The following is a 15,271-nucleotide window of genomic DNA, read 5'->3' as shown; positions in this document are numbered from 1 at the left end:
TTAATCACAATTAATGTCATTTAACTTTATGTGACCTTTGCAACTCAATATATAATTTTAATTAATTAAAGATGTTGTGGCTATTCTCTAATTAATCAAAATTATATTGATCATATGACATTTATCCGATTTTATACATAATATTTTTCAATAGATTATGCATATATAATAAATAAAAAATAAAAATTTATGCATACATAGCATCATTAATTATACATAAACGTTAACATGTGAATTAATCGATCAAAACAAGGAATAATTTACCTAAACATATATTAATAATTAAACTTATGAATTAAAATAAATAATACAAGTAATTGCATGAAATTTAAATTTTTACGAGCTATAAAATGAATTCCAATTTTGCATTTATGTCGAGTTATCCAAACATGGAGTTCAATGCATCTTTAGGAGAAACGAATCTCGCCAATAGAACCAAGAACCCCAAAAATCTTACGTGAGACTAATTGCCGAGATTGGGTGGTCACCTAGGACAGTGCATTTTACATTCTTTTTTGATTTTTTTTTCTTGTGTTATAGAGGATGTCGTTCCGATCATCCTTAACCTCCAACCAAGTCGAACCCAACCTAGTTCTATTACCAGCTTGACTTGAGCATATCTTAGCCTCTGAACCTCTGTTTTGGATGAAATTGATACGATAACTCTAGTAATCAAATTGCCCATTGACTTCAGCGTCAATTTTTTTTATTATTTAACATATGTGTAAAAAATTACACAAACACATATACATACCTGTAAGAAATAAAAATCATATCAATACATATGCTTAAGGAATACGTACGTGTAAGATTACATACACGGAAAAATATATGCATAAACTAATTTTTTTCTTTTTTTATTAGATTTACGGAAAATTGTTAGGTGCCCATTTTTTAATATACGTTGAGAATTAAATATTCATAAATAATCTCTAACGAGATAGACAACATAAAAATTATAGCAACAAATAAAACATAGATACTATATAACTTTGATACTAACGATAAGAAATTTACAAAAATACAAAGAACCATTGCAATTGAATGTATGCTTCCGAGTCAATTGCACACTGATGATGTATGCCCTCAGATTTGCCTAAGAATCCAAATTGCTTTCTATATTATTTTTTTTTTATAAAGGAATCTTTCTTTTATAGACTAATCACATGTCTATCTTTATCAAAATTAATTTAATTTAAAAGTAATTATCACTCCTTATCTAATGAATAACTATTAGGATATTAATTTTTAATTGTTATAAGTGTTTGTCAGCTTAGCCAAACAAAAACTGAATCCCCATAAGACAAAAAAAAAAAAAAAAAAAACAATTCAAGAGGTCACAAAGATTGCACAAAACAACTAAACCAAAACCCTTGACACCACAAAATTGTTGTTTAAGAACAAAGTAACAACTAAAAAGGGAATTAGTCACAGTTAGAATTTGTCACGAAAAAGGGAATTATTAATGAAACCAACTAATACATTAGACTTAGCTCTTTATTAATGAAACCAATCAATACATTAGAATTAGTCACAGTACTATTTTTTATTATTTTGCACGTGGTGATTGCCTATGTTTAAAGATTTGGGATGGCACGCGAAGCGTAGCGTGTGCCTATGTTTAAACATTTACTACTACGGTTGATTTTTTTGACAAGGTTTCATACATTATAATAAATTTTATTATGAGTAAGCAATTTTATTAGAATTAGTCCTCTCTCTCTCTCTCTCTCTCTCTCTCGTGCCTTGCAGGCGGTGTATAAATAGGACGTGTTTCCCTGCCTAAACCAAATTTACAACCGAATATATCCTCTCTCTCTCTCTCTCTCTCTCTTCTCTATCTCTGCTTCCAGAAGTGGGAAATAGGCGATGGCTGAAAATTCAGAAGCTAATGGAAGCCAAGGATCAGTGGCTTTGAACGTCGGAGACATGGATCCCAATGTAGATTCCGGCTGCTTCGTCTCTGTCCCTTTCGCCCAAAAGGTAATTGATTCTCCATTTTTCTACTTCTCTCTGTTGCTTACAACCAAAACATTAATTCAATCGCCCAAATTAATTTCATGGGTGCGTGGCGGTTATGATTTATTCGTTGAATATATGTGCGCGCAGCTAATCGCCGAGGTGGTGGGCACGTACTTCCTGATATTCGCCGGCTGCGGTGCGGCGGTGGTGAACAGTGACGAGAAGGGGGCGATCATCACCTTCCCCGGCGTCGCAATCGTGTTTGGCCTCGTCGTCATGGTCATGGTTTACTCAGTCGGCCACGTATCCGGGGCCCACTTCAACCCCGCCGTCACCATCGCTTTCGCCACCTGCAAAAGGTTCCCCTGGAAACAGGTAAAACCTTTGACTTCTCCAGCTCTCGAGCTCGAGTTTGAGTCTCCTCAGATTGTATAATCTTACTTATTGAAGAAAAAATACATTTAAGTTTGGCGGTTAACGATGGAATTAATCCAACTGGTCGTTGGGTTTTTGATTTCAGGCGCCGGCGTATATATCGGCCCAATTGCTTGGTTCAACGCTTGCCAGTGGAACCCTCCGGCTGATATTTCAGGGGAAGCAAGACCATTTCGCCGGAACTCTTCCGTCGGGCTCAAACATACAGTCCTTCGTGCTGGAATTCGTAATCACATTCTGTCTCATGTTTGTCATATCCGGTGTCGCCACTGATAACCGAGCTGTAAGTTCAACCTTCAAATCTCATTCCTAAAATATGTTCATATAATCAGATCAATTTGATTATTGTGTGTTTGTATAAACAGATCGGAGAACTGGCCGGACTTGTAGTTGGAGCTACCGTTTTGCTTAATGTGATGTTTGCCGGGTAATTATTTACTAACCGCTCCTATATGTACTATCGATATACTTAAAACATTTTATCGATCCAATTGGTTAGTGACAAAAACACATTGTATTGATCCTTCTCTCTTATGGACCAACGAGAGTAAATGGGTCCTAAAAATATATTACTTGATTTATGATGACAGGCCAATATCCGGAGCGTCAATGAATCCAGTGAGAAGTTTGGGGCCGGCGATCGCGTCAAACAAGTACAAGGGCATATGGATATACATAGTGGCTCCAATCACAGGGGCCATAGCAGGGGCTTGGGTCTACAACATCATCAGGTTCACAGACAAACCATTACGTGAAACCACCAAGACCAGGTCTTTCTTCAAGAGATTAGGACGCAGTGATTCCAAACATCCAAATTATGTAGCTTAAGGGTGGTAGTTATCGACAGTTTTTTATGTATATAAGCAGATAACATATTTCAAACACTGAATTTGTAGCTTCTGATTAAAGAGTGTATTTTTTCTCTGTCCAATTAGACATGTGCAAATTATTTTGTAGAAGAAGGAATGTGGAGAGACCCTTTTTGATGTTTTTTCATTCTGTTCAAGTGCTCTTAAAATTTTTGACATAAAAAGAAGAAGAATAAAAGGACAAAATCATGTAAACAAACGCAATAATCTGAACACTTCCTTGTACTTCTCAAAACACAGGCTCACATAGATTAAGGAATCAGACTCTCTAGCACAACTCTCCTCCAACTAGTAATGATTTTCAAAACTATGCCTTTTTTTTCGTTTTTTTTTTTTTTTTTTTTTAATGATCCAAATCAATAACTCATTAGTAAAACCTGAAAATCTGTCCGTAAAACATATACAAATTGTGTCCGTAAATGGCTTTCTTGTTGTTTTGTTTTTTGTGATGATGATGCAATTTTCTATTATTTTTTCACAATTTTGTCTCACATGGTTACATGATCCAATGACCCATATATAGGAACCTGCATGATACAATAATCAATCCCACAGGACCAGTTTCAAACTTACAAAACATGTAATATATCAATGAACCATTCACACGGGCCTCTAATAAATTGACAAGAAATTGGGCGTTAAGTTTCGGCCCGAATTTTGGGTTGGAAAATTGTTTTGAAGTCATGGGCTTAAAATACAGCCCAATACTTTTTTCATGAAGCCACTGCAGCCCAAATCCGGCGAACGATATTTAGTTCGTCCGACTTCGTTTAGTAGTTTTTTATACAAAGTCAAAGAAGCTATATATTTGTAATAAAGTAGAATTTTTGCACAAAATATGCGATGAAATGTCCCTTAACTTTTCCTAAGTAAAAAACATGTATGAAGTGGAAGAATCAAAACCCAAATGATGTTGACAAGCGTAGCAATTTTTTGGGTGAAAATAATGTATTTTTCACATTTATTATGCCATTCCAAATTAAAATCCTCAACTAATCCCATTATTACATGGAATGAATATTTTTTATATATAGGGGAAAAAGTTTGTGCAATTGATTCCTTCTTTTGAGTGAATTCCTTAACAATGAGTTTTGCCTTATATTTTTCAATATTGGCTATTGAGTTTTTATTGGTCTTAAAGACCCATTTACAACCTATGCCCCTATCCTCATTAGGCAACTCGAGAAATCTCATACTCCATTAGTTGCTATGAAATTCATCTTATCTTTCGTAACATCATACCGTAGTTTTGATTCTTTGCAACTCATGGCTTGTGAAAATATTACACAACATAATCACTAGGAATAGCTAATTTCTTTATTTTAGTCGATCTTCGTACTGTTGTATTAATATACTCATGAGGAGTATCTTACACAATTAGATCTTTTAGATTGTTATCAACTAGTTTTGAAATCTCAAAGACTAGATGTCTAACACTTGTTTGATCTTGAGGGGCACTATAAACTTTAATCAATCTTTCACTTGAAATGGGAGTTTGGATGTCCGAATAATCTTTCTACGAAAAAGTGAAATTCTAAGATTAATTACTCCTACTAATCAAATCATTCTCAATAAATTTTGCATTTCTTGATTCCACAATCCTAATAGTATAAGATGGACAATAAAATCTATATCCCTTGGATTTTTCAACATATCCAATGAAAAACCCACCTACAGTTCTTGAGTCTAGTTTTCTTTCTTGTGTATTATAAACTCTTCCTTCAAATGGGCATCCCCAAGTGCATATATGTCGCAAGCTCGATTTCCAATCCTTATATAACTCAAATGACATCTTAGGGATAGCTTTGCTCAAAATCCGATTTAATATTTATGCAACTATTTTAAGAGCTTCAGTCCACAAGGATTTAGGAAACTTGGAATTGTTAAGCATATTGCTTACCATGTTCATTAATGTTCAGTTTCTCCTTTCAGCTACACTATTTTGGTCTGGAGACCCTAACATGGTGTATTGGGCCACAATCCCATTTTCCTAGATAAACCTAGCAAACATATCATGTATTTGTTTATTAGTATATCTTCCATAATATTCCCCACCTTTATCTGATCCCACAATCTTAATTTCATTCCCATATTGTTTTTCTACTTCTGTCTTGAAAATCTTAAAGGCATCTATTGTTTTGTTCTTGTTATGAAATAAATGGAGATACACATATCGTGAATAGTCATCTATAAATGAGATAAAGTATCACTGACCATACGAATTCATATATGGAGTACAAATATCCGTATGTATAATCTTTAATATGTCAGTACTCTTTTCGAAACCTTTCTTTGACTTGTTGGTTTACTTTCCTTTTATGCAGTCTACACAAGTATGAATATCAGTAAAATAAAAAGTATTAAGTACTCCATCATTTAGTAATCTTTTAATCTTCTCTATAGAGATATGTCCTAATCTCCAACATAACATAGAGGAATCCCTATTCATGACACATCTTTTAATACTTGTATTGCTTTAGGCATGCATTACATTATAAGAGGCATTATTTTGCAAATTAATTCCGAAAAGATCTTCAGACAATGTACCATTCCAACAAGTTCGGATTTATAGAATAAATTAAAAGAGTTTTCGAAAAAATTAATGGATATCCTGAGGATACAAGTCTCAAAATTGAAATTAAATTCTTAGAAAAACTTGGAATATAAAAGGTTTTTTCCAAATCTAAAACAAAGCCAGAATTTAAAATAAGTGTGCATATCCCAACTGTCTCTACATGTGAACACATCTTATTTCCTGAATAGATGATTTGTTCACTTCCCATTGTATTCCTTTAATTTAGAAAACCCTGCAAGGTATTTGAAACATGAATTGTAGATCAATCAACCATGTGTTAAGACAAACATCGACCATATTAGATTTATAACATACGAGTGAGGTTAGATTATCTTTTTTTTTTTTTTTTCAATCCAAGTCTTAAATTTGAAGCAATCTTTCTTCAAGTGTCCATTCTTTTTACAAAAGAAGCACTTAAATTCCTTCTTTATCTCAGACTGGATAGGTATTTTTACCCTTTCCTTTGTGTCTAGCTTGAGAAGCTTTATTCTTTCCCCAGGTGGCTATATGTGCACTTTCTCCCATTTCCATAATCAATTTCCCTTCCTCTTGAACACACATGGTCAAAGTTCATTGATAGACCATTTATACTTATGTGTGTTTTAAGATATTTTGAAGGGACTATACTATTGTGGGAGATAATTCAAAATGAAATGCACTAGGAAAGACTTTAACATCTCAATCTCAAGAGACTTTTAACTGAGTTGTAATGTCCCTTATTTTCATGATGTCCTCATGCACACTTTTAACATCGGTGAGCTTTATTGATGATAATTGTAGTAGCCTACTCCCGGATAGTCTCGCTAGTATAACATATCCGAAAGGAGGTCATCACAAGAATGATATAGAACAATAACATATAGTACCACATTACTATGCTTAGATAAATTCAACGAAAGCCAATACAAAGGTTTACAACATCTTGGCACCATGGCCTGGACAAATAAAATACAAGAGCACTAACGAAATTTACAACATAAAATTTCCTCACAACATGCCTTCATCACAAATACTAACATAGACTGTCTAGTCTGGGATATCTCTGTACATCTCTAACCCTAAGCTCTAGCTCCACTGGACCCGCCCTCAACTACTATTTTTTCGTTACCTTGAATGACATGAGAGTGCAACAAAGTGAGTTATAAGGCTTAGTAAGTATATATATAAAGCATAGAGATATAGAATCAAAGACATGGATAACAATATAGAGTAAATAACGACTCTATGAAAAGATATCAATAAAACACAACTTATAAGTTTTTCATTTAGAACCATTTCCCATGCCATGATTATTATACATACCATGTATTCATTTCCATGCTTATGCACATGCATTAATAGTAAGGGATTTTCCACAGATTCCGCATAGCTCCCACGACCACCATATCCATACATGAATATATACATCATGAAAATACATCAATGAGCAATAACAATTTAAACCTTGCATACCAAGTTGATGGCCACCTCACCCGTGTTAGGTGCTCATAAGATATCATTTCATCACCCACGAACATAATCGTCGCACAAAATAATATGTGGGCAAATATATAGCCACATATAGGCATCTCAATACAAATGCATAACATCATGCAAGTCTTACCCATTTCATATCCATGGACACATTTCTCAATTTCACCTTTATTTTTAGATTAGGCAATCAATAAATGAATGTTGTAATTAATATGCAAATTACAACACATGTCTCATTATAAATTATTTATAAATTATTTTTCCACAATTCTAGATAAAAAATACAATTCTGGACATTGAAAGTCGACTTTTGAAAATGGGAGAGTCGAATCTTGAAATATGGAAAATTGACCATTGAAGTAGTAAAAGTTGACCCTTGAAAACAGAAATTTTTTTATTCAAGCATGTACTTCAAAGGGCTCTTACAAACTTAAGAATTGTTTAAATGGTTCAAATCTTATATCAAATTGAAGTCTTGGATCTCTCGTTTTTGAAACAATAATCGGATTCAGAATCGAAAATAATCACAATGAGTTATTATCCAAAAACCGAAGCAAGACAAAATTGCTACAATAAAATTACAACATTTTAGACAGAATTCAATAAGGTTGTTATGTTTTAAATCATGACCAAAAATTTCAAATTCTATACCGAAATGAAACCTAAGGTGTCTAGTTTACATAGAAATAAACGGATTACAAATCGTATATAATTACATAAAGTTATACTGTAAAAATCCAAGTAAGGTCGAATTACATGGAGCAGTAAATTATAAATTGTTTAGAAAAAATTAACAAGGACACTGGGGCTCAAATCAAATCCAAAAAATTCAAGACCTATATCAAATTGAAGATAATCAAATTTAATTTACAACACAACAAATGAATCTCGAATCAGATATTTTTACTAAAAATTATGCCCAAAAACAATAGAGTATGTGCAGGTTGCCATGACCCAAAATGAACATACAGACATAATGCAAAACAACCCAACAGATAATTGTTTTGCTCTAATGTACAAAAAAATATGTCATTCTTTGAAGGATTTTGGGGTAAATCAAACCCCAAATGAAGATCCAACAACACTCATTAATTTTGAAGAATTTTTATAAAATATTTGTAAATAAAAGGAAAGACTCATTTTTAAACAAAAATGGTGTTTTTAGCCATGGAGAAACAAGATCTACTAAAAATGAAGGGAATAAAACAAGAGACTTGTACATCAAAATAAAGAGAGAAAATCTTGCATAATAAGAGAGATACAAGGAGAACTTGCCTTGATGTTGATAGAAGATAAAAAAGAATGGGTTTTTCTTTAAGATCCAACTCTTGATGCTTCAAATCAAGAAATGAAGATGAAACTATTGGAGAGAAAATAAAGAAGATGGAGAAGAGATTCTCGGGCAAAAAGATGAAAGAGAGAAGGAAAGTCAACTCCTTTGACAAAATGACCATTTTGCCCTTTACACAAACACACAAACCTTAATCATTTTACGCTCATTTTGAACATTTCACAAATAAATTACTCTTTCATTTAAATTTATCTCACCACGTAGCAAATGGGCTTAAACGCAACTCATTAATTCAACTCTTATTAATTAGGCCAAACTAACATAAGTCCAAAGAATTTATTTTCTAACTTAACCCAACACTTAAGGCCCAACCCATTTATTTTGAATTTAACTAAATTCACAACCCACATATTTAAGCTCAATCCATATAATATGCGTTTTAAATTTATATCTTTGTTTCCCTAGCTCATGGACTTTTCACCTTAGTCCAACTCTCTTCATTAGACTCAACACAATTTATTAAATTTTCAACCTTTAGATTTCTTTATAATCTAAGATATATAAAAATATATCTATTCACCAAAATAAAATAAAATCATTAACCATGACATAGACCCAATAACAGGTTGTTACGATAACTTTGCCATTAGAGTGCTGGCAAGTGCCTTATTTGAAGACTCAAATTCCTCATCAATAACCTTCCGTAATTCTTTATTCGTCTTACATTCAAAAATTGAATCATGGATATTAGCAGAAATTTTGTTTCATATAAACATCATACCGAGGCGGTTAAATCGCTCATATTGTTCATACTTAGCAATTTGAACTTGAGTGCTAATAGGAGTAACTGCATGTGGTTCATTTTTTCAAATGACATAATTGATATCCATTCACCCTAATTGCAGAAAAACCCTTTCCTTCCATGTCTTATAATTATCACCACTTAAATTAGGAATATCACACTTCATATCAAAAAAATTCATAAATAAAATAGTTGAATCAAATAAAACAAATAATTATGTTCATGTAATTGAATACGAGACTACTATAACTCAATATCATATTTTACTAATGTAAAACATGTAACAAATTATGAATCACTAACATATAACAAGTGTATGTGTGCTGAGTTCTTATATTTAAATATATTCATAATACAAACTTTATGATATAACTAACAAATTATATTCCTTTCCTTAATTCCTAGGGGTAAATTAAAATAAATAATTTGTTATCACATCCTAATTAATCACACAAATATAACAAAAATTCATGTGGGCTAAAATTTATTGTATTAAATATGATTAATTGCAATTAATATCATTTAATTTTATGTGACATTTGCAACTCAATATATAATTTTAATTAATTAAAGATGTCTTGGGTAGTCTCTAATTAATCAAAATTATATTGATCACATGATATTTATTTGATTTTTTGCATAATAATTTTTAATAGATTATGCATATATAATAAATAAGCAATAAAAATTTATGCATACATAGCATAATTAATTATGCATAAACATTAGCATGTGAATTAACCTATCAAAACAACAAATAATTTACCTAAACATACATTAATAATTAAACATGTGAATTAGAATAAATAATACTAAGTAATTGCATGAAATTTAAATTTTTACAAGCTATAAAACAAAGTCCAATCTCACCTTTATGTCAAGCTATCCAAACATGGAGTTCAAGGTATCTTTAGGAAAAACAAACATCGCCAATAAAATTGGGAACCCCAAAAAACCTTATGTGAGACTAAATAACAAGGCTGAGTGGCTGTTTATGTTAGAACGAGAGGTGCTATGACATACAACAAGAGGGGGGTTGAATTGGTTATTTTAAAAATAATTTTGAACTTGAAAAACTTTTGATAGAAATTGAGATTTTAGTGATTTAAAACGTAAAACATATAAAATGACAAATGTAAATCAGGAAAGATAAATTTGTGAATCAAGTGAGGAATAAACGAATACTTGGAAAGATAAAGATACTCAAGCACAAGAGAACACAAGGATTTATATTAGTTCGGTTTAATCCAAGTCTAATCCACTACCTTAGTTCCTTACTAAGGATTTTGCAAATAATCCACTAAAACCTCATACTTAACCAAGTAGACCCTCTAGTCCAAGACTAGGAAATTACAAACCTCTTGCTTATACAAGCTCTCTAGCATCTAACTAGGAATTTCAACCCCTTGCTTCAACGAGCAAGTCCTCTAGCACATCAAGTTAGGAAAATAAGAGTGATACAAATGAAAGCGAAAACTAAGAGTTGACACTCTTAGTTACAAGTTCTCTTACAATGAAAATACGGCATGAATGAATTAATACAAATTAAAATCAAAACCTTGAAGAGAGAAAAATGAAGCACAATCACTATAAATACAAACGAATATAAATATAAGCTCAAATCAATTCATTTCCGTCCATTAGTCTCTACCTGATCTCCTTGATATGTATTTATAGGTTTCCCAAAAGTTTTGCCTGAAACTAGCCGTTGGAGATTGTCAAAGACAAAAATTGTCGATAAACTAAATAGGTTAGTCGACTATATTTTTGAATAAAAATAAGACATAGTCGACAAAGCCAAACCCATAGTCAACAGAACAAAAAATGTGAAGAAAATTTCCACTATCATACACAAGGATAGTCGACAGAACAATTATAGTAGTCGACAGGATAAACAAGATAGTCGACAGATGCCTATACATAGTTGACAGTTGTAAGGTACATAGTTGACAGATGAAGCACATAGTCGACATATGAGAAGACATAGTCGACAGAAGCAATAGAAATAGTTGACATAATGAAATATGCAGTCAACAGATAAACTTGATGATACAAAACATTACAACATATTTACATTTATATTTTATATTTTACCTTCCATTTACTTAAATACATAAATGTAAATAAGAAAGTACCCCCTATTTGGATTTAATAAAAATATCCAAAAAATTAAAATTCATAACCATAAGAAAATAGAATTTTGATTTTAATACAAATTAGGGATTTAACAATTTTATCACTCCCAAAATACATATATTCTATTTCTTAAAAAAATCATTAAAAATCGTTTTAACAACAATGAATATTAGCTATCAAAATATCGGGAGATAATTTTTTAAAATGAAAATATTTTCATATATGTCTCCTCATAAGGTGCTAACATTCTAGACTTAGAAAAATATGACTTTGAAATCTCGATATTTGAAATTTATTTAGTTTTCATTCTCACAAAGTAATACTTGATATTAAAATTGATTTATGTTGAAAAACACAATCTTGATTCATGACTTAGGAATTAAATAAAATATTATTTTTTATCATCAAAACTAAGTATGCAAAAGTAAAATAACAGTCTAGGGCGGTGCGTTCTACATCATTTTTTTTTTTTTTGTGGGTTACAAATTGGAACAATGTCATTCTAGTTTTCCCTAACCTCCAATTGAGTCGAACTTGAACTCGACTATATCTCAGCCTCCGAACCTCTGTTTCTAACGAAATTGACACCAAAACTCTCATAATCAAATTGCCCATCAACTCCGGCATTAATTATTATTGTTTTTTTTTACAAAAAAACTCTATTCAGAGAAAAAGTATACATATACATATGAGTAATAAATTACTCAAATAATATGCATATATGTAAAGAATAAAAATTACATAGATACATATACATACTCGTAAGAAATAAAAATTATGCCAGTACATATACAAAAGGAATACATACATGTAAGATTACATACGGGTAAGAATATATGCGTAAATTGAAATTTTTTTTATTGGGTTGATAGAAATTGTTTGGTGCCCATTTTTCTAATATACGTTGAGAATCAACTATTCATAAACAATCTCTAACGAGACAGACAACATAAAAATTGCAGTAAAAAATTAAGGAGGAGATATTACATAGCTTTGATACAAATTGTAAGAAAATTACAAAAATACACATATTGACCTCCGGTCATTATTTGTAGGCCAAGAACCACTGTAATGGAATGAATGCTTCCGAAGCCAATTGTACATTGATGATGTATGTTCTCAGATTTGTTCTTGATTGTTTTTTATATTATTATTATTTTTTTCAATAGAGAAATCTCTTTATTTATAGACTAAGTACATGTCTATCTTTATCAAAATTAATTTAATTAAATTAATTTAAATTTAATTTAAAAGTAATTATCACTCCTTATCTAATGAATAACTATTAGGATATTAATTTTTAATTGTTATAAGTGTTTATGAGCTTAGCCAAACAAAAACTGAACCCCCATAAGACAGAAAAAAAAAAAAAAAAAAAAACCAATTCAAGAGGTCAGAAAGATTGCACAAGAAAAAACAACTAAACCAAAACCCTTAACAACACAAAATTGTTGTTTAAGAACAAAGTAACAACTAAAAGGGAATTAGTCACAGTTAGAATTAGTCACGAAAAAGGGAATTATTAATGAAACCAACTAATACATTAGACTTAGCTCTTTATTAATGAAACCAATCAATACATTAGAATTACGCGTAGCGTGTGCCTATGTTTAAACATTTACTACTACTGTTGATTTTTTTGACAAGGTTTTATACATTATAATAAATTTTATATTATATTTTATTATGAGTAAGCAATTTAAAGAAAAAGTCGTACAGTCAAATTCATTTCCCTTTGAATCAAAGTCCTCTCTCTCTCTCTCTCTCGTGCCTTGCAGGCGGTGTATAAATAGGACGTGTTTCCCTGCCTAAACCAAATTTACAACCGAATATATCCTCTCTCTCTCTCTCTCTCTCTCTTCTCTATCTCTGCTTCCAGAAGTGGGAAATAGGCGATGGCTGAAAATTCAGAAGCTAATGGAAGCCAAGGATCAGTGGCTTTGAACGTCGGAGACATGGATCCCAATGTAGATTCCGGCTGCTTCGTCTCTGTCCCTTTCGCCCAAAAGGTAATTGATTCTCCATTTTTCTACTTCTCTCTGTTGCTTACAACCAAAACATTAATTCAATCGCCCAAATTAATTTCATGGGTGCGTGGCGGTTATGATTTATTCGTTGAATATATGTGCGCGCAGCTAATCGCCGAGGTGGTGGGCACGTACTTCCTGATATTCGCCGGCTGCGGTGCGGCGGTGGTGAACAGTGACGAGAAGGGGGCGATCATCACCTTCCCCGGCGTCGCAATCGTGTTTGGCCTCGTCGTCATGGTCATGGTTTACTCAGTCGGCCACGTATCCGGGGCCCACTTCAACCCCGCCGTCACCATCGCTTTCGCCACCTGCAAAAGGTTCCCCTGGAAACAGGTAAAACCTTTGACTTCTCCAGCTCTCGAGCTCGAGTTTGAGTCTCCTCAAATTGTATAATCTTACTCATTGAAGAAAAAATACATTTAAGTTTGGCGGTTAACGATGGAATTAATCCAACTGGTCGTTGGGTTTTTGATTTCAGGCGCCGGCGTATATATCGGCCCAATTGATTGGTTCAACGCTTGCCAGTGGAACCCTCCGGCTGATATTTCAGGGGAAGCAAGACCATTTCGCCGGAACTCTTCCGTCGGGCTCAAACATACAGTCCTTCGTGCTGGAATTCGTAATCACATTCTGTCTCATGTTTGTCATATCCGGTGTCGCCGCTGATAACCGAGCTGTAAGTTCAACCTTCAAATCTCATTCCTAAAATATGTTCATATAATCAGATCAATTTGATTATTGTGTGTTTGTATAAACAGATCGGAGAACTGGCCGGACTTGCAGTCGGAGCTACCGTTTTGTTTAATGTGATGTTTGCCGGGTAATTATTTACTAATCGCTCCTGTATATACTATTGATATACTCAAAAACATTGTATCGATTCAATTGGTTAGTGGTATCAGTACAAAAACACATTGTATTGATCCTTCTCCCTTATTGACCAACGAGAGTAAATGGTCCTAAATATATTACTTGGTTTATGATGACAGGCCAATATCCGGAGCGTCAATGAATCCAGTGAGAAGTTTGGGGCCGGCGATCGCGTCAAACAAGTACAAGGGCATATGGATATACATAGTGGCTCCAATCACAGGGGCCATAGCAGGGGCTTGGGTCTACAACATCATCAGGTTCACAGACAAGCCATTACGTGAAACCATCAAGACCCGGGTCTTTCCTCTAGAGCTTCAGACGTAGTGGTTCCAAACTTGCAAATGACAAACTTACTTAAGAAAATATGTATGTAATTTAAGGGTGGTAGTTATCGACAGTTTTAAATGTATATAGGCAAATAACATATTTTAAACACTGAATTTGTGGTTTCGAAGAGTGGGCTTTGCCTCTGTCCAATTAATCATGTGCAAATTATTTTGTAGAAAAAGGAATGTGGAGAGACCCTTTTTGATGTTTTATTCATTCTGTTCAAGTGCTCTTGAAAATTTTGACTTAAAAAAAGAAAAGAAAAGAACAAAATCAAGTAAACAAACGCAATAATCTGATCTGAACACTTCCTTGTACTTCTCAAAACACAGCTTCACAACTCTCCTCCAACCTCCAGCATCTTGTAATGATTTTCAAAACTATGCCTTTCTTTTTCCTTTTTTTTTTTTTTTTTTTAATGATCCAAATCAGTAACTCATCAGTAAAACCTGAAAATCTGTCCGTAAAACATATACAAATTATGCTTCCGTAAATGGA

The 15,271-nt window shown here is 32.7% G+C and overlaps 1 protein-coding gene across 3 annotated transcripts; it reads left to right on the top strand.

Moving 5' to 3' along the window:
* Window positions 1-1,805: 1,805 nt before the first annotated feature.
* LOC127808084 (aquaporin NIP1-1-like) lies at window positions 1,806-14,984 on the top strand. 3 transcript variants are annotated; one of them, XM_052346445.1, is made up of 5 exons: window positions 1,806-1,983; window positions 2,110-2,337; window positions 2,483-2,680; window positions 2,763-2,824; window positions 14,563-14,981. In XM_052346445.1, the coding sequence occupies exons 1-5, from the start codon at window positions 1,870-1,872 to the stop codon at window positions 14,768-14,770; spliced, it is 810 nt and encodes a 269-aa protein (XP_052202405.1). In that variant the 5' UTR covers window positions 1,806-1,869; the 3' UTR covers window positions 14,771-14,981. The 3 variants fall into 3 exon arrangements, with proteins under 3 accessions (XP_052202405.1, XP_052202403.1, XP_052202404.1); XM_052346443.1 differs by lacking the exon at window positions 14,563-14,981 and adding an exon at window positions 2,988-3,400; XM_052346444.1 differs by lacking the exons at window positions 1,806-1,983; window positions 2,110-2,337; window positions 2,483-2,680; window positions 2,763-2,824 and adding exons at window positions 13,375-13,552; window positions 13,679-13,906; window positions 14,052-14,249; window positions 14,332-14,393 and having other exon boundaries at window positions 14,563-14,984.
* The last annotated feature ends 287 nt before the right edge of the window (window positions 14,985-15,271 follow it).

The sequence above is a fragment of the Diospyros lotus genome, chromosome 8 (assembly GCF_014633365.1).
Source record: "Diospyros lotus cultivar Yz01 chromosome 8, ASM1463336v1, whole genome shotgun sequence".
Lineage (NCBI taxonomy): Eukaryota > Viridiplantae > Streptophyta > Magnoliopsida > Ericales > Ebenaceae > Diospyros > Diospyros lotus.
The sequence above is the reverse complement of the archived record's forward strand: the minus strand, read 5'-3'. Positions and strand labels throughout refer to the sequence as shown.